At 36.0% G+C, this 24,536-nt stretch overlaps 9 protein-coding genes and 2 non-coding genes across 11 annotated transcripts; 7 read left to right on the top strand and 4 right to left on the bottom strand. All coding sequences in view use genetic code 12, as the record gives it.

Annotated features, from left to right (window-relative positions):
• Positions 1-1,018: 1,018 nt before the first annotated feature.
• On the bottom strand, positions 1,019-2,215 carry DEHA2G18986g (DEHA2G18986p; the record flags this gene model as incomplete). The annotated part of the gene is made up of 1 exon (XM_462365.1): positions 1,019-2,215. The coding sequence occupies one exon, from the start codon at positions 2,213-2,215 to the stop codon at positions 1,019-1,021; it is 1,197 nt and encodes a 398-aa protein (XP_462365.2).
• A 1,960-nt stretch (positions 2,216-4,175) lies between these two features.
• On the top strand, positions 4,176-5,909 carry DEHA2G19008g (DEHA2G19008p; the record flags this gene model as incomplete). The annotated part of the gene is made up of 1 exon (XM_462366.1): positions 4,176-5,909. One exon carries the CDS (start codon positions 4,176-4,178, stop codon positions 5,907-5,909), a length of 1,734 nt encoding a protein of 577 aa, XP_462366.2.
• Positions 5,910-6,189: 280 nt separating this feature from the next.
• DEHA2G19030g (DEHA2G19030p) lies at positions 6,190-7,977 on the top strand (the record flags this gene model as incomplete). The annotated part of the gene is made up of 1 exon (XM_462367.1): positions 6,190-7,977. One exon carries the CDS (start codon positions 6,190-6,192, stop codon positions 7,975-7,977), a length of 1,788 nt encoding a protein of 595 aa, XP_462367.2.
• A 308-nt stretch (positions 7,978-8,285) lies between these two features.
• On the bottom strand, positions 8,286-8,504 carry DEHA2G19052g (DEHA2G19052p; the record flags this gene model as incomplete). Its single annotated transcript, XM_462368.2, has 1 exon — positions 8,286-8,504. One exon carries the CDS (start codon positions 8,502-8,504, stop codon positions 8,286-8,288), a length of 219 nt encoding a protein of 72 aa, XP_462368.1.
• A 214-nt stretch (positions 8,505-8,718) lies between these two features.
• DEHA2G19074g (DEHA2G19074p) lies at positions 8,719-11,280 on the top strand (the record flags this gene model as incomplete). Its single annotated transcript, XM_462369.1, has 1 exon — positions 8,719-11,280. One exon carries the CDS (start codon positions 8,719-8,721, stop codon positions 11,278-11,280), a length of 2,562 nt encoding a protein of 853 aa, XP_462369.1.
• A 133-nt stretch (positions 11,281-11,413) lies between these two features.
• Positions 11,414-14,131, bottom strand: DEHA2G19096g (DEHA2G19096p; the record flags this gene model as incomplete). The annotated part of the gene is made up of 1 exon (XM_462370.1): positions 11,414-14,131. The coding sequence occupies one exon, from the start codon at positions 14,129-14,131 to the stop codon at positions 11,414-11,416; it is 2,718 nt and encodes a 905-aa protein (XP_462370.2).
• Positions 14,132-14,312: 181 nt separating this feature from the next.
• Positions 14,313-14,384, bottom strand: DEHA2G19118r. Its single transcript has one exon. It is a non-coding gene; the product is annotated as a tRNA-Thr (tRNA).
• Positions 14,385-16,380: 1,996 nt separating this feature from the next.
• DEHA2G19140g (DEHA2G19140p) lies at positions 16,381-17,493 on the top strand (the record flags this gene model as incomplete). Its single annotated transcript, XM_462371.1, has 1 exon — positions 16,381-17,493. One exon carries the CDS (start codon positions 16,381-16,383, stop codon positions 17,491-17,493), a length of 1,113 nt encoding a protein of 370 aa, XP_462371.1.
• A 278-nt stretch (positions 17,494-17,771) lies between these two features.
• Positions 17,772-17,843, top strand: DEHA2G19162r. The gene has a single exon. It is a non-coding gene; the product is annotated as a tRNA-His (tRNA).
• Positions 17,844-18,157: 314 nt separating this feature from the next.
• DEHA2G19184g (DEHA2G19184p) lies at positions 18,158-19,687 on the top strand (the record flags this gene model as incomplete). Its single annotated transcript, XM_462372.1, has 2 exons — positions 18,158-18,172; positions 18,263-19,687. The coding sequence occupies 2 exons, from the start codon at positions 18,158-18,160 to the stop codon at positions 19,685-19,687; spliced, it is 1,440 nt and encodes a 479-aa protein (XP_462372.1).
• Positions 19,688-20,087: 400 nt separating this feature from the next.
• Positions 20,088-24,317, top strand: DEHA2G19206g (DEHA2G19206p; the record flags this gene model as incomplete). Its single annotated transcript, XM_002770621.1, has 1 exon — positions 20,088-24,317. The coding sequence occupies one exon, from the start codon at positions 20,088-20,090 to the stop codon at positions 24,315-24,317; it is 4,230 nt and encodes a 1,409-aa protein (XP_002770667.1).
• Between the last annotated feature and the right edge of the window lie 219 nt (positions 24,318-24,536).

The following is a 24,536-nucleotide window of genomic DNA, read 5'->3' on the forward strand; positions in this document are numbered from 1 at the left end:
TAAATAGACAATACGTGGAACAATAATTAAGCTGCAAAATGCGCGATTCGTGTTTTTGTACTACATATATTCGCCTGGCTTTTGACTGCTAGCCAAATTACTCTTTTTCTATTTGTTGGACCGCTGTAAAATAGCCATCATAGGACTTGTTCATATTCGAAGCATATTCTGCCCAAAAAAATTATTCAATTATCTAAAATTTTGAATATTTTATGTTTTTTGTTACGAAATATCGTACAAGTAGCAAACTGAAGTGGGATTCTTGAATTATTGTGACTTTTGAAGTTTCCACACTGAAATAAATTTACTTAAACTAAATCGGTGCTAAAACACATTTATATAGGGTCTGAGCAAGTCTTCTGTAGCCTGGTAGCTCTTCTTGAAGTAATTTCTCTAAAGGGGAACTCATTTCCGCATACATTTAATCTAAACAGCTAGTGTATCTAATATATATTCTTAATTACTTAATTCTAAGAACTTCAAGCTACCTCGTGATACGTCCTAATTTAATGAACCCATTTATCAACTCGTAGGTGTTAAAGTATTCTGCTTGAAATACCTCAGTTGTTGAAATATTTGGTGAAATATTTAGTGGGAATTATTTTCACAAGGAACAATTAAAATGAGAAAATGCAAACAGGTTGCAAAATCAAATAATATTGGTTTGAGTAAACAATTGAATACAACATATGAACATTCCGTATTCAAGACAAATGAAATGACCTAAGAATTGATGACTGGACAAATAATTACTTGTTTGAGTAGTTAATGAGAATTGAAGTTTGAATATTAATTAATAGAAGTAGTAAAGAATTCAATTGGGTAATCCAAATATTCTGTTATAAAAGGAGGCCGATTTGATGGCCAATTACTTCTTAGTTTAGAAGATAAGTAATTTAAATTGTATATTTGAATATAGATTACACACTGTTTAAACTGAAATGAATACTGAAATGAGTACCCCTTTAGAGAAATTACTCCAAAATTATCACCGTAATCTAAACTCATATTGTTGATTCTAGCCATTCTGGCATTCACCATCAATGCCACCATAACCATTAGCATACACTTCTCCAACCCATGCTGAATCCTTGGTTCTGGTATTACTCATACCACCTGCTAAACATATTTTGCTGTGTACGCCGTAACACCGAAAGTCATTAGTACAGGGTTGAACTTTCTGTAAAATTGACTGATCACCCAGCTTTTCTTGCGCTGCTTTTGAGAATTCGTCCCAATACCACCAATCATGTACGTAACCTCCATTTTCACCCCAATCATTGTATGATTGCCAATACAGATTTCCTGTACGTTTTGTCATGGACATCAGCCTGTTTTTGCCACTACCTTTTTCATTCTGATCGACCCACTCAATATTATCACTAAAACATTCATTTTCATCACCGCAACGGTGCCAAGTTTCAATCGCATCATTTTCAGACCCTGATTGTATTACCACAGATTTGTTGTGATTGCCATGATCTGCAATAAATTGATACCCTATATATTCTGCCTTACCCAGTGAGGTATCATACAACAGTCCATGATCTAATATCTGACTAGCGATACTATCTCTTTTAGTCAAAAGCTGAAAATACTCATGTTTATCGTCCCTTATAGAGTATAAGTTATTAACTAGTGGGCGAACAGCACTGTCCGGCAAATAGCCAAAAGTTTCACTTAATATGTCAAAAGATCTCTTATCTCTTGCACTATCAGAATCCCAGTTCCATCCACCGTTGTCATTGTGGCTACTTACTACGTAAGATGTCCAGTTCATGACGGCAAGTACTGCGCCAGACCAACCGCAAGCAGCTAGTGTTGCACCAGCTCCAGCAGGGTTTGCTACTCCTAATGCTCCTAAGAATGTTGGTGTACAGGCTGTAGCGTAAAAGGCATCGGCTGAACTAACAATAAACGAAAACATCGATACCGTACCATCGACAAAACTAGTTTTCCAAGACCTAGCTCTTTTTTCAAGCGCATTTTCAAGTTGAGTTACACCCTCATCATTATTGATCAAATCATTACTACCAAGTTCACTGATAACATCACCATTGTCACAACTTTCGCTGGCATATAGGTCCTGACTTTTATAAAACCCTTGGTTATTAGCTGCCTGAATGTCACTCTTATCATCGTATTCATGTTGTTTAATATCATTCATTAATTTGTTCGTGATTATTAAGCTGTTCACTATTATTATCGAACACATTCACCATAAATGCTATAGTACTCAACAAGATTAACATCATCGTCAAAAAATAATAAGCTATATTTTTAAAATTTTTATTCACACGTTCTTGTTCTTCATTATTAATATTAATGAACTCATCATGGTTATTTTTACAATTCATTATTTTAATTAACTTTCCGTACACCGTACTCTATTAATTATGTTGATTGTACAAGATTAACATGTAATGAATTATCACTGTAATCTAAACTAATATTGTTGATTTATCGAGATATTAGTACGGAGATACTAATTTTCACTTGAATCATGTGATTAAATTAGTACTTCGTAAGTGTTTTACTTCCAACAAATTCGTGCATTACTTAGTCCGAGCGCCCATTCGTAATCTACGCACCAATCATATCGATATTTGTCTTCATTTCGTCAGAGTGCATATTATTCAGAACGAATTAAGTTATGTCAAATTGATACTAATTGTCAGATTGCAGGTAGAGAATTCAAATACACCTTCGTCTAACAATAACCAGTAACGCCATTCATAATTTGCATAGCTGCACCATTTCATCATTCACTGACAGGAAAACACAAGAAGCAGCTCATAACGTGATTTTTTTTATTACCGGTATTTCTATTTATGGACATTTTTCTTGCTCAGAAATGTTTATGTAATCTGATTCTACTATATACGGAGGGCGATCTACTAGGTAGCTACATACAATTATATAGGAGAAAGAATGTTGACTATTCTTACTATTATTTTCATTTTATCAACAGCTTACTGTGTCTATCAAGCACTTACCCAATCCTATACATGCTTATATTATACTTTTATTCTATTACTTTATAACACTGCTATCGGCCGCCAATATGACTAATTTCTAGGCTCTAGGACCATCATGCCAGCGAGCGGCAATTATGAATATGTCGCATCGTGTATTCATTCATGCAAGACACCAATTATGTGTCAATGAATTTCGCTATTTTAAGTAATAAATACGAAGTAAGCAGAAATGCAACGCACATTACCAACTGACAACCCTCGCGCGCTATTGTACACCCCCCAGTAAAATCAAAAAAAATGACAAGGAACCTTCGTCTTCGTCTAATACCATGGCTCGTCACAAACGTTTCACGGCTCTGGTTACAGACGAAGGGTCTCTGAATTGCGGCCCGTGTTACAAACGTTGTTCGTAGTTTAAATCCACCGTAAGGTGTCATTCGGATTTGCCACAATTTCTCACATGACTGTCTGACATCCTTTTGTTGCCTACATTCCCAAACTCATGTTAGTGTGACTTCGAACAAGGCTGATAGAACGATTTATGGCGTCTATTATGGCTATTGTGCTCTTGGGCTTCGACTGATCGTGGAATGTCCGTATATCGTGAGCTATGCAATATAACATTCCGTTCGGTGGGCTTCTATTCGCTATATGTAGTCTTCCGAATTATCTGGCATTCCTTTGGTCTTACATTCCATTGGTCTTGGGTATGTTTACGTACCAGTGACATTGACATTCCTATTGATCGTTATATGCGTCATACAACTATATTTTTAGCCTGGCATATTTGGTGCAATACATTAGTCTGTAGTACAAGTAAGAGTGCGGAATTATATCGGCTGGTGTATTTCCGAAGTCTCTCCATGTATAATGTCCAACTGCTATATTGACTGTAATATCACTTTTTGCTTTCAAATATAATACACTAATTCTCAGTATATACCTACTCTCCAACATTGTGCCGTGGTATGATCGGGTTTGAGAGTTGTCCTTGTTTTGGGCTTATCAGGTGAATAGATGGGGTCATTCGCTTATCAATTCCTAATTAGGTGCCCTACCCAATTTTTCAAAAATGGAATATAAGGGTGAACATCTACAGCGACTTCTTAGTACATTATTTGGAACAGAACCAATTGACAGAACCAATTGACAGAACCAATTGACAGAATCAATTGACAGAATCAATTGAAATATAAAATGATTGGGCTTCCATTAGATGATAGTTCGAGAAAACAAATCTTCAAGAAGAAGAATGTTATTTTAGGATTGAGTGCACTTGCACTCTTGATTGTATTACTTGGTACCAACATTGTTGGGTACTTGAAAATTTTGTTTCAGTCAACAGGAGACAAGTCAATTTGTCCAGTATTTGAGGTTAAGAGACCCAGCACGTTCGTGAACGACAATTCCACTGTCAATCTGATTATTCAGGATGAGAAATTCAGGTTACTGTCTGTTCAAAAATTAGCTGGTGCGGTCCAAGTTGACACGCAAATTGGGGATAACCAACCAGATGTGCCAGATGCTCCAGAAAAATGGACTCAATTCAAGAAGTTCCATAAGTACTTGCAGAAAACATTCCCAACGGTGTACGAAAACCTTGAGGTTGAAACGGTGAATACTTACGGATTGGTTTTCTACTGGAAGGGGTCGAATTCCAAGTTAAAGCCTGTCATGTTAACTGCTCATCAGGATACGGTTCCAGTGCAAAAGGACACGTTGAATGATTGGACATATCCTCCATTTGATGGCCATTATGATGGTGAGTTTATCTATGGTAGAGGTGTTGCAGACTGTAAGAATGTATTGGTTGCTATTTTAGAATCGTTTGAATTATTGCTTGAAAATGGATTCAAGCCAGAAAGGGGAGTAATTGCTTCGTTTGGGTTCGACGAAGAGGCTTCCGGTGTTAGAGGGGCATCGAACTTGGGTAAATACCTTGAGAACACATTTGGGCGTGATTCTATTTACGCCATTATTGATGAAGGTCCAGGTTTAATGGAAGATCCTTTCAGTGGTCAGATTGTTGCCATGGCAGGTACTGGTGAGAAGGGCTACCTTGACATCGAAGTCGAATTGACTGCTCCAGGTGGCCACTCTTCTATGCCTCCTGATCACACCACGATTGGTATCATGTCTGAAATTGGTTACCTCATTGAACGTGATCCTTTCCAGCCAATTTTGACCACAGAGAACCCAATCTTAAACTATTTGCAATGTGCAGCCGTACACAGTAAGAAGATGCCTAGTTTGACGAAAAAGACTATTTTGAGAGCCGGCTTTGATAAGTTGGCTAATTCCAAAGTGTTGAAAAGCCTTCAAGCCAACAATATCACTAGGTACTTAGTTGAGACTTCGCAAGCCCTTGATATCATCCAAGGAGGTGAAAAGGCCAATGCTTTACCTGAGGACGTTAAGTTACTTGTAAACCACAGGGTCGCTATTGAATCTAATTACGATGAAGTCAAGGACCATTTCGCCGACCGTCTTATCCAAGTGGCCAAGGATCACGGTTTGGGATTAAATGCCTTCGGAAAGAAAATCATCCCAGACCTGCCAAAAGGTAATTTGTACCTCAGGATTTTCAGCCAACCATTGAATCCTGCTCCCGTTTCTCCATTGAACGATAAGGTATGGGAATATCTTGCAGGTGTCACAAGACATATCTTCGAAGATTATGTATATCCAGATTTACCTTACCCAATTGTTTTGACTCCAGGTATGATGACAGGTAATACTGACACAAGACATTACTGGAACTTAACTAGAAATATCTTCAGATATACTCCATTCTTCTCCAAAGATGTCATGCATGAAACAAATATTCATAGTGTCGACGAAAAATTAAGGTTTGACTCTCACTTACAGCTTCTTGCTTTCTTCTATGAGTATATACAAACGGTAAATACGCCTAGTGCAGACAATAAGTAGTTAGAACGATAAATACATATTGGACATTTTTCACATCCAATCGTATCTTCTTCACATCCAATCATACCTTTTTGACTCCGCACTATCTCCTTTTGACTTGGCCTGCGAAGATCCATAGTTGAGCACTGACAATCTATTTCACCTGCGGAAGATGGGGCCGTCGATTCTCCGAGATAGCCAAAGCAATCAAATATGCCATATATGGCAACTCCATCGGGGAGTTGCTGTATATAAATATAGAACAATTTCATGAAATTTGAATAATAAGGAAACAGTAAGGATGTCTGAATTTCTGAGCAACGAAAAAAACGAAGCGGCACAAGCTAGAGCAGCTAGGGTTAATAGAGGAAATACTACATCATCAACGCAACTGTCAAACCAAGGTGCAAAATGGCTTATTTCTGGAATATTGGTATTATTTTTGTCAGTGATATTTGTTAGTAGTAATGGGCTAGGACACTTGAAAATTGCATTACAATCGCCGAACGATTCGTCAATTTGCCCAATTTATGAACCAAAGGTCCCCCAGACTTATTTGAACGATAAGTCAAAGGTGCACAATATTGTACATGATGAAAAATTCCGGTTACAATCGGTTAAAAAGTTATCTGGTGCGGTACAGGTTGATACTCAGATCGGCGATAATCAACCAGATGTTCCCGACGCACCAGAACAATGGGTGCAATTTCAAGCATTCCACGATTATTTGGAGAAGACGTTCCCTACGGTGCATAAGCATCTTCAAGTTGATAAGGTTAACACTTATGGGTTAGTATTTACATGGAAAGGATCAAACAAGAACTTGAAGCCTTCTATGTTCATTGCGCATCAGGATGTGGTTCCAGTACAGAAGGAAACATTAAAGGATTGGACATATCCTCCTTTTGATAGACATTATGATGGTACATATGTTTACGGTAGAGGCGCGCTGGACTGTAAGAACCTGTTGATTGCTATGTTAGAGGCCCTTGAATTGTTGATTGCCGACAATTTCAAGCCTCAAAGAGGTATCATCGTGGCATTCGGATTCGATGAGGAGTCAATCGGTATCAGAGGAGCTGCAAATATCGCCAAACATCTTGAAAAGAAGTATGGCCATGATTCTATATATTCACTTATTGATGAAGGTCCTGGATTGACGCTTGATGCTGGCACAGGTCAATACATTGCTACTCCAGCTAACGGTGAAAAGGGTGATCTTAACATCCATGTGTTTTTGAGCGCACCTGGAGGACATTCTTCGTATCCACCAGATCACACAGCTGTTGGTATTATGGCTGAATTGAGTTATAATTTGGAAAATGATCCATATGAACCATTCTTGACATCCAAGAATCCTGTTTTACGTTACTTACAATGTTTGGCTGTTAATACTGGCGACAAGTTGCCAAAATTTACAAGAAAGGCTATCTTAAGAGCTGGATTTGATAAATTGGCTAATAGCAAAGTTTTGAAAATGTTGCTTAATAATCCAATGACTAACTACTTAGTTCGTACTACTCAGTCTCTTGACGTCGTTCAAGGTGGTGAAAAGGCTAATTCCTTACCAGAACACGTTAAATTAGTTATCAACCACAGAGTTGCTATCGAGACTCCATTTGAGGAAGTTGAGAAACATTTCTGTGGCCATGTCGTTGAAGTCGCTAAGAAATACAATATAAGCGTTGAAGCTTTTGGCGAACAAGTTCATAGTGGTGACCCAAAGAACGGCCAATTCTCGGTTGTTGTTTACCACAAAACACCTGCAGCACCCGTCTCTCCATCTAATGACACCGTCTGGGAATATCTTGCTGGTACTACAAGACACGTTTTCGAAGATGTTGTTTTCACCAACTTAAGCTATCCAATAATGACGACCCCATTTAGTCTTACAGGTACTACTGATTCCAAGTATTATGCTAATTTAACGAAGCATATTTACAGATATACTCCAGGCTACCCAGCAGACTTCAAGGAAAATAAAATTCACAGTGTCGACGAAAAGGTACCTTTTGATTCTCATTTGCATGCATTAGCATTCTACTATGAGTATATTCAAAATGTTGATACCCCAGACGCTGGCAATTAAATACAAACACAATCTAGTCTGAATATCTAGAAGTATATATATATTGCAAATCATACAAAATTGAATGTTTTCTGATTTACTTTTATTCATAATAAACAAATATACGTAACTGGAGTAAATAAATGAATAGCCTAAAAATACAATATTTATAATAACAACACCTTTAACACATTTCGGGGCGAATGAAATTGCAGAATAAAATAGTTTGTTTGTTTCAATGTGATAGTTCTAACCTACGATGAAGTCGCCTTGACTTGTGTATGAATATGCACTATGATTGGATCACCATCCTTAACACAACCGAATCATTAATTAACATCTTTCTTTTCTAATGGATTGTAACGCAAGAATTTTTCAATCAAATCAACATGGGTCAATACCATTCTTCTACAACAGTATCTTTGTAATTTCAATTTATCTAAAGCGTCACCTTCAGTCATGGTATCATCTTGTAAATACTCTAAGTATGTTTCCCATTTGTCACCAACAACTTTACCACACGAGAAACAACGAACAGGGATAATCATTATAGATATTTAGTGGATGTATTCGTTTATTATCAAGGGTATTAATCTTCATTTAGAGAAAAAATTTCAATTTTTGAATTTGACTTATTTATTCACGTGATCATCCTCATCGATCACAAAATTGAATTTTTTTCATGAATTTTGATTCTTACATTTAACATCCATCGGAAAGTTTTACTGTTAGATTGAACTTTCATATATAAGGATAGATATTATGACAGTTTCATCGAGTGACTGGTCATTGAACATGGCATCGGGCGGAAAGCCGGTGTCTTTACCATATTCGTCAGCATCAGCATCAGTATTCTCGCAAGATGGCCGCTACGATATAGTAATCTTATCATACCAAGTAAGAGTTTACTTTGTTTCAACCCGCCAATGTATCAGAACAATAGATATAGACTTGAGTGATGTGACAGATGTCAAGTTAGATGTTTTAAATAGCAGTCACATTGTTCTTTTCAAAAGTTCAGGTGAAATTATTACACTCAACTGGAAAGACAAGATAAACCAACCAATAGTTTCCACCAGTAATATTGAGACGGAATGGCCAATATTATCGGTAGCAGCAATTAGAGGTGATGCATACTATGTTATAATTGGAAAAAAGGACAAAAAAGCTAGCGCATCTCCACATACTAGGTATGTTGTCAGAATCTCCAGAGACCAATTAAGTGTCATGAATCTAGCTGAAATTAATAACGTTACGAAGTACGCTATTTCGCCAGATAGTCATAAATTAGCATTTTTAACTAGCAACAATGATACAATCGTTGTGGATTTGTCCAAACAAGACCAGAATGATGAGGAAGAGACAGACTATACAGAGTTATCCCAAGAAACCATCCCATTCATATATAAGTCACCTGTAACTTCGTTAGCAGTTTCAAATGACTCTGTGGTTGCGGTTGGTACTTCTGCAGGAGCTATTCAGCTTTTGTATGGTGGATTAACATCAGATAAGCCTCAGGGTTTATTGAAATGGCATATAGATCAAGTCAGAGCCTTACAGTTTACTCCCGACAATAATTATTTATTGTCTGGTGGTATGGAGAAGGTGTTAGTTTTCTGGCAATTAGAAACAGGTAAAACTCAATTTTTACCTAGATTAAATGGCAGTATAGAAAGAATTTCCCTTGATAATAATAAAAATGATTATTATTCCTTGATGTTAAAGGTTTCATCTAGTGGATCCGATGTGGCTAATGACGAAGATACATATGAAATTTTGGTTTTATCGGCGGTGGATTTGGTATCTAGATTATCGATTAACAGTATCAGGCCTAAATTAGCCAATAATATCAAACAAACATTATTGAAAACAAAGAAGAAATTTGCTAAGTCTGAAACTACATTTGACAAATCAAAGCTTAAGCACGACTATACATCTATTTTTGAAATTCATCCAAAAACAAAGAATTTGTATTTCCCTAATGAAGCTGTCATCCAAGCTTATGATTTGATTAAAAATGAACAAAGTTTTGTTCAGACTGCTGCTCCATTATTGTCAACAGGTAAAGTTAGATCTGAGAATAAGTTATTAGATCCAACTATCTCATTATTATCATTCACCCAAGATGGTCAATGGATGTGCACCTTTGACAGTATTTCTACATCAGAAGTTGACAACTTATTGTCTAAAAACGATAAACAATATGCTTTAAAGTTCTGGAAGTTTATTGAGTCATCCCCATCTAAAAATGATACAAACTCAACGAATAGTGTAAATAATAAACAAGGTTATTGGGAATTATCGACAAAGATTATTGATCCTCATGGCAACTCTAATCCAATATTATCATTAACTCCAGCTCCATTATCATACCATCATGGTTTGGCATTTTTAACTGCTGATAACAAAGGTGGTTTAAGAATATGGAGACCTCGTATTCCAAAAGAGATTTATCAAACTGTTAAGCAGGGAAATAATAAATTACAACAGACTGCTTGGACTTTGAGGAAATCCAAACCATGTGGTGCTTTAGTATCTGATGCTATTGATACATGTTGGTCAGATGATGGATCGGTTATTATATTAGGACATGAATGTTCAATAACTACTTTTAACACGCAGACATTTGAAGAAATTCCTAATGATTCCTTCAGAGTACCGGCTCTTTCGGGCTCTAGAATCAGATCATTATCGATTTTAGATGATTATTTGATTGTTTTGTCAAAGACCAGAATTACATCGTTCAACTTATTGTCAGGCGAATCGACAGACTTAGTTGCAAATGTCAATACTACAATTGGCGGGAAGAATTTAATTGCAATTGACCCAGTCAAGAAGTTAATTTGCTTGGGAGTTAATTACTATAGTAATAATGCGGATAACTTTGGAATTAAATCAAAAATTTTAGTTTTCAAACCGGATGAGTTGACACCAGTACACGTTAGTCACCATAATCAAGGTATTTCATCTATTCGTCAATTTCACTCATCATTCATTTTTGTTGATTTAGATTCAAGAATTGGAATAATCTCGTCCACTAACGACACTTTTGAATCATCTACTGAGTCGGTTCCAGAATCTGATTTAGCTAACGATATGAACAACATGTTGCTCAATGCTCAAGCAGCAGCAGATGTTATGACTAATCGTAATGTTTCTTTCGGCAAGGCAAATGGTAAGCAATTATCAGACGATTTGGAGACCGATGACAGTGTGCAGATTAATAGAGTGATAGACGTAAACACGTTCCAGCCAATGTTTGAGAACTTAGAAGGTGCTCAAATTGACACATTGTTTGAACGTATTATGAAGATTATTAAGTAATAAAAAAGTACATAGCATTGTATAATCAAACGCAGTAAATTAAAAAGTTGTATATTAATAAATTAAATAACATTCATCTCATTATTGACTATTACTACAGTTGTTAGTATATTAGTACCATTTTTCAATTTCATTAGCTTCTCCAATTAAATAAGAAAGAATCGTTCGATTTTTTATTACTGTCTTCTTTATTTAAGTGATTAATCTTATTTCTTTGAATTGCCAAGACACCTTCAATTTTATTTAACGCCGATTCTAATAAATCCTTTCTCTCTTGTAATTCAATATGCTTTTTAATCTTGGGATCTTCTTTAGCAAATACTTCAATTTCCTCTTTAGACAAATTATTGAAGAATTTCAAATCCAATTCTCTAGGGAAGTTATAATAAAAATCACTTAATAATTCAACGTTCAAGAACAATATTGCAGTGGACGTCAATTTTGTCGATGCTGCATCCAAAAATATCTCAGGACATTGATACTTATTTTCCTTCTTTTTGCACTTTTTAGAGTTCTTTACAAATTGATACCTCATCTTTAATAAAGATAATCTATCTTTCAAAAAGATAGCATCTTGTCCCCTTTGGATCAAGTTTGGCGAGAACCCTAATGCATCATTAGAGTTAAAGTCAATTTCGATTGTCTTTTGTTTATTTAACTTCTCCAAGTAAGCAATGACTTGTTGTAACTTTCTACCTCCGATTTGTTTCTTTAACAGTCCAAATGCTTCGTCACATTGCCTCATTTCCTCTTTCAAAAGAGTGACAGCATTTTCACGACTTGCTTGCCATTCTCTATCTTCTATTTCAATTTCATATTTGTAAGGTTTAATGCAATTTTCTACTTGGTCGGCCGTAGAGAAGTATTTAGCACTCAAAACAGATTTAGCTGCGTCTCTTACTGCAGCCTTAGCCATTGGATGATTACGCAATTCAATATTATCAACCAAATTTTCGATTTCAGTTATAATAGCGTTTGTTACTAGACTTGTTGATAATCTACCAATGCCTAGTTTAGTTAAAGAATTTGTAGCTAAATCTAACTTTTTGTGCCAGTAGACATCGTCATCAATATTGCTGATAGCTGATAATTCCCTTAAGTCAGGTTCCACACTTGAATGATTGTCTTTCAAGGAAAACGGTCTATTCCAATACCTCTCGGCTAATAAATCCAACACTTTTTGGTCAATTTCATTTTTCAATAGAGATCTCAATTCACGGCGAGAAAAATTTTGACTTAATTTTGTAGTTGATAACTTTAAAATATCAATGTTATTAGCCAAATACATTTGTGGTGTTAGAGGACGATCGTTGAATTCAACTTTGAACTGGTACGATGTTTCTTCCAATTCTTGTTGGATAGCATAATGAGTTGGTTTCAACGAAGCGGCCATTGACTTTTCCAACACTTTCATTAATTTTTTCTTCAAGTTACGAGTACCATTTACTGTTCCAAAAAATTCATCCTTATGTTCTTTCAAATAATTGTATTCAAAATTTTGCTGAGCCACAAAAGCTTGGTAACCTGTAAGCTGTTTACGGGAAAATATCCCACTAGAATGTTTCACTGGACTAGGGGCCTTTGTAATCACACCAACATATCCCATTTTTAAAGGGTACTTTCTATTCACTAATATATTTCTTGCTCTTTCAGGCTCAACTAAATCTAACTTAGTTACAACTCCAATAGTTCTTTCACCACGAGGATCGGCCATTTTAGCTGCTCTGAGAGCTGCTGAGTTGGCTAAATCTACATCGGCTGCAGAAATTGCCAAAATTATGTTTGGCGCTTCTAAATATCTATTGCATAGTTGCCTGATTCTTTGCTTCAATTCAATAGGTTGGTCAGCTGCTTCTATCTGAATATAGCCTGGCAAGTCAACCAAAGATAAATCAGGTACCCTTGGAGATCTGATAGTGATCTGGATTGGATCATTCGAAATACATTCCAGTTCAGGGACAGCCATATTCAAATCAAAAAGAACCTTCTGTACTTGCTCAAAATCAGTCAAGTTATGCATTTTCAAGGCTGGAAATTCAGCCGCCTCTCCTGCCGCATCAGGCGTATTAATTAATGTTAATTCAATTGGTCTTCTAGTAACCATATTAGATCCTTTTGGTAAAAATTCTTGCCCGACAATAGATTCTAATACAGAAGACTTACCACTAGATTGGGAACCAATCACAACTATAGATGGTAATCTTAAACTGTCCGAATGGTCGATTGTAGATAACAAATTTCTTATTTCAATCATTTGACGGGTCAAGGTTAACATCTCGTCATCAGTTTCGTCATTGTCCAAGTCATCGTCGTCATCATCATCAATTAACGTTTGTTCATCTTCATCATCTGTATTATCATCCTCTGCTGTTGTATCCGAATCCTCATCTGACGAAAATCCTACCGCTGCTGCTGTAGCACCCACCGCTGTAGCCGTGTCTCCGCTGTTACCACCCCCATCTCCACCTGACGTCGCATTCTCTCCGCTGCCCACCCCCTTGAAGAAATCGCCAGTAGTACTGAAAAAACCATCAGTGAAATCCTTAATAGTAGATAACTTATCCTGGGCATAATTAGATGCCTGATCGACTTTGTAAGCAACGTACGAACCACCTGCAGCAAATGTACCGCCTATGTACGCTGGAACTTTTCCAGCCCTAGCTATGATCTTTATGAATCCGATGTTTCTTTTAGCCACCAATGATGCTGGATTTAAATGGTTCCTCGCATGGTGAGATGAATTATTGGTTAATATGGAATAGCATCTGCTATTTACAGAGGAAGTATATCTACTCCATGATTGTGCGTTCCGCGATAATATTCGTGATTTTGATACCGTTCTAAGAAGCATTTTCTAGCATTTACCTCAGATAAACGCTCTTTGCCCTTTACGTAGAATTTATGAATGCAAATACGTTAAGTCCTATACAAGAAAGCATATGTAATGTTGTGGCGAGATAATTCTAATAAATACAAAAAATATATCATCCTGCAGATAAGTTATAATATGAACTGAGAAGAAAAAAATTGCCTGCCTCCTGCCAGAATTGAACTAGCGACCTTTGCATTACAAGTGCAACGCTCTACCACTAAGCTAAGAAGGCTTATTTTGCTGATTCTAAAACAACATAGTTATACAACTTACATCTAATAGTGTATTTGTAAGAATTATTTATTCAGACCCTTTTAACACAGATGTTAAAGAACTGTCAACATATTAGTTTAACTAAAGTTACTTGGAGCTTTAAAGATTGGGTTTAGGAGAAACTGCAGTTTGATTTATATACAAATATAACAAATATGGACTTGAGATTAGATTTATCAGAAAAAATGACGGTGTTATGAAAAACTTGCAACTAAATATAATTTTATTAAAACGACACTCTTAAAGCACGTAATTAGCGTCTCGCGATTGTATAGTTGAGTATGGATCTCCCAACAGTAAAAATGTTTCTATGTGATTTGAGAGGTGAAGTCATAAATCAACTTAACTTTCCTCTTTGGGTATAAATGACAACAATTCTACACTCCTAGATTCAGGAACCGTAATTATACTACTAACCTCTCAATGGGTTTCTATATGCCTTCCCGATATCCTGGCCCGCCTAAAACATTTCGCCCATGTTTCCTTCCCTACAATATGTCCATAATGAGTCACTCTCTGTTTCAGACGCACCAACATTCATCATATGCTTTCATGCGAATATCATAATTATCCAAGCAAAACCAGTCTTTCCCCGTGTACACCAATGTTTGGAAGCATAGCTCTATAGAATACGCCACAACTGCATTTCTAAAAACCGAAGCTTGGAACTCCAGGCTCATTATTCATTTCTTTTTGTTATTTCGCGTTCAGCCACTGAAGTCTTATCTCCTATATTTGGTTGTCCACAGCCTTTCCTCCCCACGTCTTTATCCAACATCTCAATATTCTAGCCAAAACTTCTACACTGACTCACACATTATCCGTATCAGCCAATACTATTCGTCCCCAATATTCAATGCAACAAGGAAGGGCTGCGAAAGATAACAGGCTTCTCGTGCTCGCCTATCGCTGGGGTCGCACATATTCTCCCTACGCCAAATCGCACTCCCGGAACATTAGGGAACATGATTTCTACACCCACCAAAGTCGCTTTCCCTAATAGGTACCCTCAATGTTCTCTGTCAAGCCGTACTATGTATCCCTTATCCTTTCATCCTCCTACCCCAAACTATTGTTTCGCTGTTATTGAGATACGCTGATTATCTTCAACCGACTATTGGCCAAGTCTCCGACCTGCACACAAAGCAAACTGCGGGATCGATAATCCGACTTGAATAAATGGACAGGCGGATCACTTTCACCAGAACTAGACAATTTATCCGCAGACCAAAATCGCTGTGATGGTATGAATAACTCTCCAGTTGTACCCAGGTCAACCTCTATAGACTCCGCCAACTTACATCTACTTATACTCACTTCTAACGTTCAACAGGCGTCTCTGTAGACCACGATGCATCCTTCTGGAACACTTAAAGCTCGCCCAGGGGACCAACGATCGAATAAATTTAGCACGCGCAGGATCCGACCAAGAGGAACTCCTGTCTTATCCGCACCTCTCCAACGCTAATCGTTTACCGGGCTCAAGCCCGCGTAAACCGGATATATCGAATTTTGTCACGCTGATTGGCTATGATAACGAAAAAGCTCTTGTGATGGATATGAACCTTCGCTTATGTAAATGCCAAGGCCGTACTATCAGGACATAAATTTCTTTTTTGCCCACCGAAGCATTATCTGTCATTTTTAGGAATCAATATATATATAGTATATAATAGCAACTATTCCCAAATTGAATAAATTACAAAACTATCTATTTTCAAGGAAACAGATAATTTTGCTTCAATACATTCAATTCAACCCCAGGTTAGAAGAGAATAATATTCAACAAATACAATAATAAATTCAGTGTTCTAGTACCATATACTTGACACAAAACAAAAAGCAAGAAGACGCATACTTAAAAATCTTCTAATCATATATAGTTGATCAAATCCCGCTTGACAACAAAATTAATTAATACAATACAATATAATAATATAATACAACATACAGAAATGGTGTCGATTACAGAACAAACTGCTATTTTAGCCAAATATTTGGATCTTTCTCAAAACGGTAAGGTGTTAGCCGAATACGTGTGGATTGATGCTGATGGTAACTCTAGATCTAAGTGTAAAACATTAGACAAGAAGCCAAGCTCAGTTGAAGATTTACCAGAATGGAACTTTGACGGTTCTTCTACCGGTCAAGCTCCTGGTCATGATTCCGATGTGTATTTAAGACCAGTCGCATTCTACGCAGATCCTTTCAGAAAGGGTGACAACATCATTGTTTTAACCGAATGTTGGAACAACGACGGTACTCCAAACAAGTTCAACCACAGACACGAATCTGCTAAGTTAATGAAGGCCCATGCTGATGAAGAAGTCTGGTTCGGTTTAGAGCAAGAATACACCTTATTCGACCAATTTGACCAACCATACGCATGGCCAAAGGGTGGTTTCCCAGCTCCACAAGGTCCTTACTACTGTGGTGTCGGAACCGGTAAGGTTTACGCCAGAGACTTAATTGAAGCTCACTACAGAGCTTGTCTTCACGCCGGTGTCGATATTTCTGGTATCAACGCTGAAGTCATGCCATCACAATGGGAATTCCAAGTCGGTCCTTGTGAAGGTATCCAAATGGGTGACGAGTTATGGATTGCTCGTTACTTGTTACAAAGAGTCGCCGAAGAATTCGGTGTTAAGGTTTCTTTCCATCCAAAGCCTTTGAAAGGTGAATGGAACGGTGCTGGTTGTCACACTAATGTTTCTACCAAGTCTATGAGATTACCAGGTGGTATGAAGAGTATAGAAGTTGCTTTATCTAAATTAGCAAAGAGACATAAGGAACATATGTTGTTATACGGTGCTGATAATGATCAAAGATTAACAGGTCGTCATGAGACTGCTTCTATCGAAGGTTTCTCATCTGGTGTTGCTAACAGAGGTGCTTCTGTTAGAATCCCAAGATCTGTTGCCAAGGAAGGCTATGGTTATTTCGAAGATAGAAGACCTGCTTCCAATATAGATCCTTACTTGGTTACTGGTATTATGGTTGAAACCATTTGTGGTTCCATTCCAGATGCTGATATGTTCAAAGAATATGCTAGAGAATCTTCTGATTAAGTTTAATATAATATAACCTCCATACAACTTAGAGTTTCATTTCCAGACGTTTTCTTATACGCAAAAGTTTATTTATATTATTACAATTTGTGATTTCATGTCCTTTTTACGCTTTTATTTAGCCTAAATTTATATATAATAATTTACGTTGAATTAATTTATGACATTGTTATTAGAGTACTCTTAGTAAACTTATTAAAGCGGAAAAATTTTCCCCAAATGGATACAATCTATAATACTATTTAGTAATTTCATTGCAGCGAACAAAGAACAAATACGCCGGTCTAGTATAGTGGTCAGTACACATCGTTGTGGCCGATGAAACCCAAGTTCGATTCCTGGGACCGGCAGTTTTTATTTTTGCAATTCAATTGCCTATCGTTTAGTCTAAAGGATGTTGTTTCTGTAAATGATAAGGTCCTATTTCTTTTTTAGCTAAATATCCTATAACACGATAGCCACATATAGCCACATATAGCCACATATAGCAGGGATACAGAGAAGAAAAAATAAAGGGTTACCTGTAGTTTATGCCCAAATTGATATCAACCATAATAGAGAGGTCGTGTACCATAATTTTCGAGACAATTTATCATAGTTAATCCAATTATCAGTTAGTTGCCTATCCATTTTACATCAAGCAAGATTCACCACATATATCAATATGACTGTGGAATTTGTACGTATATAATTGATTAATTGATAATTGACATATATTAAAGTTTCAATTTTTGAAGCAATGCCTAAAACATTTAACTAACATTATTAGACTCCTTTAATTATTGATAGTAATCATTTATCCGATTGTAAGAAAATCATTAGAGAAAGGATTATCCCTTGGGAAGGGTTAGCAAGAGCAGATGTCATTAGCGAAGATGATGCGAACCTTATCAAGATATTAGAGAAGCAATCACCAGAAAACAAGAGATCTACTGTTTTATCTGAGTTACAATTATACACCAATACTATATTAAATTTATTGAATAAATTAGAAATCAATTCGAGAGATGATGTATTGAAAAATGTTTTGGTATTGATTAATGACCTATTAATGGAATTGCCTAACCAAGAATTTATTGACTCGTCATTGGCTTTAAATAAATTGGATCAATCATTACCATTTTATCCCTTTTTAAAGCATACACAGAACAATGACATAATTATTAAGGCTTTGTGTTTGTACAATTTGACTATATTATTGACTAAGGCAAATTACCGAGCGAGACATCTCAAGGTCGATAAGGAGATTTTAATACAAATTTTCGAGCTCTTATCGTCAGATTCCTTTATTGGTAATAGCCAAGATTTAAATTTGCAAATAATCGGTATCCAGTTATTACAAGAATTGGTAATCTTAAAACCATTCAAACAGGTTTATCAAGAGACTCATTTGGTTGCGAACTTTAAACCAATTAACCAATTAATTGCGTTTCAAATTAAAAGGCCAAATTCATCAAATTTACAATTACTCTATAACTTTTTATTAACCACTTGGATCTTATCGTTTAGTCCACAAATCAACCGTGTTTTGGTACATCATTATCCAGAATTAATTGGTAGTCTCTTGACAATTTCAAAAGATTCGATCAAATTGAAAATCGTTAGAATGTCTGTTTCGATTTTAAAAAATTTTATCTCCTTGGCAGTATCTAGTAATGAACAATTTAAGACCATCAAATTGGTATTATTCCATGATGGGTTGAATTCAATCAAACTTTTGCAAGAAAGAAAATTTGCCTCTAATGGTAGTGACGAAGAATTATCTAATGATTTGAATTATTTGTATGACACTTTGTCGGAAATTGTGAATAATAAGTTAACATCATTCGACGAGTATTTGACGGAATTAGAGAATCCGAATTTGATCTCGTGGTCTTCTCCAACTCACAAATCAGAACAATTTTGGATAAACAATTCGGGAAAATTCAAAGATTCTTCTTTTAAGTTAACAAAGAAATTATTTGACACCTTATCTTCAAGCAATCAGAATGATGCTATAAAGGTTGTTTTATTGAATGATTTGCAATGTTTAATTAAGAACTTAGGGGATGACATCATTAACTTCATTAATAATGAGAAGAATGGTCAGTACAAAATGTTAATCATGAATTACTTAGAAGGTAGTAGTGATAATAATGAATTAAAATATGAGGCTTTGAAAACAATTCAGTTGTTAGTCGGTCATAACTTTTAGTGATAGTTACGTCTTCCTCATACAACAAATTGTGATTGACTGCTTAAATTTTTAGTTCTACGTCATTTTCTCATCATGATTTAGCCAAATAAAGGCTTTGTATACTTGATATATATTTTTTTACATTGTTCAACTATCTTATAAATTAAGTCACTTTAAAATCACGTAGATCAGATAAGTTCGCAGAAAAAAATATCAACCTCAACGATAATACATAGATTTTCTGTAAAAACTGTATTTAAAACAACTATTACTGGTCTTAGAATATTAATTGTTGATAAACTTCCTTAATTGTACAATAGGTCAACTATATTATAAAATTTTAAATCTTTGAATCCAATTTTGTCATATATTTACTTACAGATCATAAGATCATAATAGAACAATAACATGAATTATAATGCCTCCAAAAGTGAATGAATCTATGCAATACAGAGAGAACCGTTTGGAAACGTTTCAAGATGGCTCTTTTCAATATAAGTCAAAACAAAAGCGATACTGGACTCATAGCACGCCCGATATTGTTCAATTGGTTGACTGTGGTTTCTACTTCACTCCAACGAAAATAAATAACGACCAAATAACGTGTGTCTGTTGCAGGAAGAAAGAAACTAACGTGGAAGGAATAACAAATATCGCTGATTATCATCTAACTAATAACCCTCTGTGTCCTTTGGCATTAATTATATCATCGCAGATTAACCATTTGTCGAAAAATACTGAAGACTTTTGGTCACATCAACCTCTAAAATTCAGTGATCCTTTAAGCAAAGAGTCAATCGATCTAAGAAAGAGAACATTCGGTAAATATTGGAAATATGATAAAAATAAAGGATCTACAACGACTAGTATAACATTGGCGAAAGCCGGGTTTTATTACTGTCCACTAAGATATGGAAATGATAGAGTGCAATGCGTTTATTGCAATTGCTCATTAGATACATGGTTATCTGATGATGATCCAATAGAAGAACATAAAAATAATTCCAAAGGACCTTGTTATTTCTTGGAGAAAGTCGACCAACCTAGACCTAGATCAAGATCTAATTCTAGATCTTTACTGGAGTCTGAAAATAAAGAAAATGATGGAAAGAAAATAGAGAACTTGAATATAAACAAAGCCCATAAGACTACATCTATAGAATCCAATATTAAGGGCTTGACTATTCAGTCCGATGATGATTCAACGTCGGATGAATTTGAAGAAACCACAGAAAGTGCTGCACTGTCTAAAAAGATCGTACCTAAAGATTCGCCGAAGAAAACAAGGAAATCTTCTTCCAACAATACTAAATATAAAACTCTTTCTCAGGACAAAACTGCTATATTAGAAGGTGAGTATGAATATCTCACTGACGATAATCGAGATGATGATGTTTCAGTTAATGAACTGGCTGATATAAATAGTGGTCGTATGACACGATCTAAACGTAGGAATCTTGCTCGCGAAAATAATTCTAAGCAAGACTTTTGGGAACCTAGAGATATAGATGAGGAAGAACCTGGTAAGGGTAATGATAATGACATTAGCGTTGGATACGATAATAATTACGAGATCACAGGTAGTGAAGAACAGAACTACCGCAAATTTAGGCATTTAGACAAAAAAAATGAAGATGAAGAAGAGGAAGAAGAAGCAGAAGAAGCAGAAGAAGCAGAAGAAGCAGAAGAAGCAGAAGAAGCAGAAGAAGCAGAAGAAGCAGAAGAAGCAGAAGAAGCAGAAGAAGCAGAAGAAGCAGAAGAAGCAGACGAAGCAGAAGAAGAGAAATCAAGTAGTGATAATAATGAGAATAGCATTGATACAAAGTACAGTCATAAATACGAGATAACAAATCATAATGAAGGCATTAACTTACATAATGTTGACGAAATTGAAGAAGGCACATTATCTTACACAGATAATGATATTGAAACTGAAATTCCAAAGAAAGGCAATTCAAATAAAGACAGAGAATTTCCTAGAGATTATCCTGCTAAGACATCCATTGTAAGTCAAAAAGCTTCAGAGAGACAAAAAGAGAATAAATCTCCTCGGAAGCTTGTAAAAACTAAAAGGGAGAGCGTGTCAATAGAATACACTGATGATGACGGTGATGACGGTGATGATAATAATGATATAAAAGATATCGATCAACTAGGTTCCGATGATTTAAATGAATTTGGTGATATTTCATATCATCAGAGTCAATCAGACTCTTCAGATAATTCAGCGCATTCAAATATAAGCAACAAAACAGAAACCAAACGCAAGAAGAATTATAGAGATGAATCCCGAAAAGAGGACTTAGTAAATGAATCTATCAGCAGTCGGACTAGACGGGGAAATAAGCCTCGCCGAGTCCGCAAGCTGAAGGTTGAAAAGAAAAATTTGGATAATCTCAATAGTGATACAGCTTTTGATAGTGTTGATATAGATGACAGTTCGAAGCTAGATTTCAGTTTTCAAACGGAAGATAGCGATGATATAGATTATCATGTATTAGATGATAAAGATGCTGAATTATCGGGCGAAATACAACAAAGCGCAAATGCTGATAAAAATGCTGAAAAGATGAAGAAGCGGAGTCGTAAAGAAATGATAGATAATTTATCCTTCGATGATGAGAGATTTAAGCAGGTTCTTGAATCACCTAAAAAAGCTAAAAAATTAAAGATTACGGATAAGAGATATTCACCATCACCTCCAATATATGATTTGTCAAACCAAAACATAGGTGATTATCAAGAAGATAATATTCATTTTCTTGAGAATGATATTAGACCGTCAATTAGAAATGGTTCGATAAATAAACCTGGATCCCAGGTCCCGATGATAAAAACTGAGCAATCCAATGAGAAGACTATGAGTGCATCACCAAAGGTAAGTAAGATGAGTTCCGGCTCACCAGGAAACTCTAATAATATAAGGTCAGTAAAACTTAGAAAGAAAAACAAATCTAAAGGGAAAATGGAATCTAAGAAAACTCATAACAATATTCTAGATATGTCATATGATGATTCATCGAATGATATTTTTGATAATAATTCAAAGCCATTTACATTTGATATTAGAAATCCTTTATCTAAACCTACAAAGATGGACATTAATGAGACTGATAACAGAGAAAGTGCTGATTCTATTTCAAAGCGTCAAAAAACTGAGTTTAATTTATCCAAAAGTAGGGATGATGTTGAGAGTTCTCAAATTAATGATGTCTTACCATCCGATATTCAGAATAAACTTGTAAATAATAAGTCTATAGACAATGAGATAACAGAAGCGTCAAATCCACAAAATTTATCTAAAGAAATACAAAATTCCTCAGAAGTTAAAAGTATGGAAGATATTGCTTCACGGCAAACGGGGGATGCCAGCTCCGAAAATGCAGTAATTGATATGGAGGATGCTAGTTTAGAAAATGCAGAGATAGGAGTGGAAAATGCTGCTATACGGGAGGGAGATAGGAGCGTGGAGAATAGCATGTCTCATGAAATCTCAACAGTGAATACTGATGTCAAGATTTCTCCTGTTATGGACTTAAAACTTGACCTGAAAAACGAACATAGCTCACTCGAGGATGACAGTATTATCTTATCAGACAACCCTAATGACTCGACGGTTACGTCAAAGCCCAACCGATTTTCAACCGATGATCATATTCGGATAGATAATACGGAATCTGTAGTTGCGAAAAACCTGGAGGAAAGCGAACTTCAGCAAAAAACAGATGATGTACATAAAGGCACATCTAGTAAAGAGGGATATTTGATTGAAGATAATAAAGCTGGTAATGGCGGTCATAACGAATTGCCAAATATGGAAGAAGCGCCTGTTCCACGGGAAAAAACTATAGCAATATCAATGGCTAAGTTACTGCAGCAGAGTAACCGCAATGAACGATTAGGGTCCCAGTCTGCTTATGACGAATACATTCAAGATATGAATGAAATGAATAATGAATTGAGATCCTCCAACGCATTTTCAAGTCCAAGCAAAGTGTCTAATAAATCAGAACGTGTGGACAATTCAGCAGTAACATCCATTTGGAAGGAAATCTCGAAAGGAAATAGTGTTACACGCAGCCCGAGCAAGGAGGAAACACATCTGCGCTTGGCGGAAAAGGAAGTAGATCCAACCAAATTTGTGCCAAATCCAAATAACAATAATGTAGAGACGGATAGTATCCCAAAAAACGAAATATCAAAGCCGCTTCGTGCATCATATAGTGCAATTGAAAGATTTTCTGGGAACTTCACCAATCTTTTAGAATCAAGCACTCCCGAGAAGAAGAAAGAGACGTTGGATCCTGTACCGGCAACCACGACACCGCAGGTTCCATTAGAATGGGTACCTGTATCGTTATCAAATCTTTTGGATAATCTACAAAATATGGAAGCTGCATCGGAATATTTAAACAAAAGTCTAAACTCAAAATATGATCTACATGATGACTATGATGGTGAACTTACAAATTTGATATCAAGCATGCCAGAGGATGAGGAGAATATGACCATACAAGAATGGGTAAAGCATAATGCAACAAATTGTCATAAGCTAGCTAAGCAAACATGTAATGAGATGATCGAAGTATACAGAGCTGAGTACCTAAGGGCGATAAAAACCCTTGAACAGATGCCTACCAGCGATTAATATTTTGCTAAGTAGAGAAGGACTAGAAAATTCCTATTTCCAATTAATGTCGCTATTTAAATACTTCATGTGTCGTTGGTGTTACTACATTCAAGCTGATAATTTATAATGAACTCTTGAACTATTCTTATTTTTTGTTCAAGTCTATAATACCTAATGATCTATCGAAGCATGATATAAGTCGTCGAGGTGTGTATCTCAGTATATATACGCTTGGAT

This window comes from Debaryomyces hansenii (assembly GCF_000006445.2).
Source record: "Debaryomyces hansenii CBS767 chromosome G complete sequence".
NCBI lineage: Eukaryota > Fungi > Ascomycota > Pichiomycetes > Serinales > Debaryomycetaceae > Debaryomyces > Debaryomyces hansenii.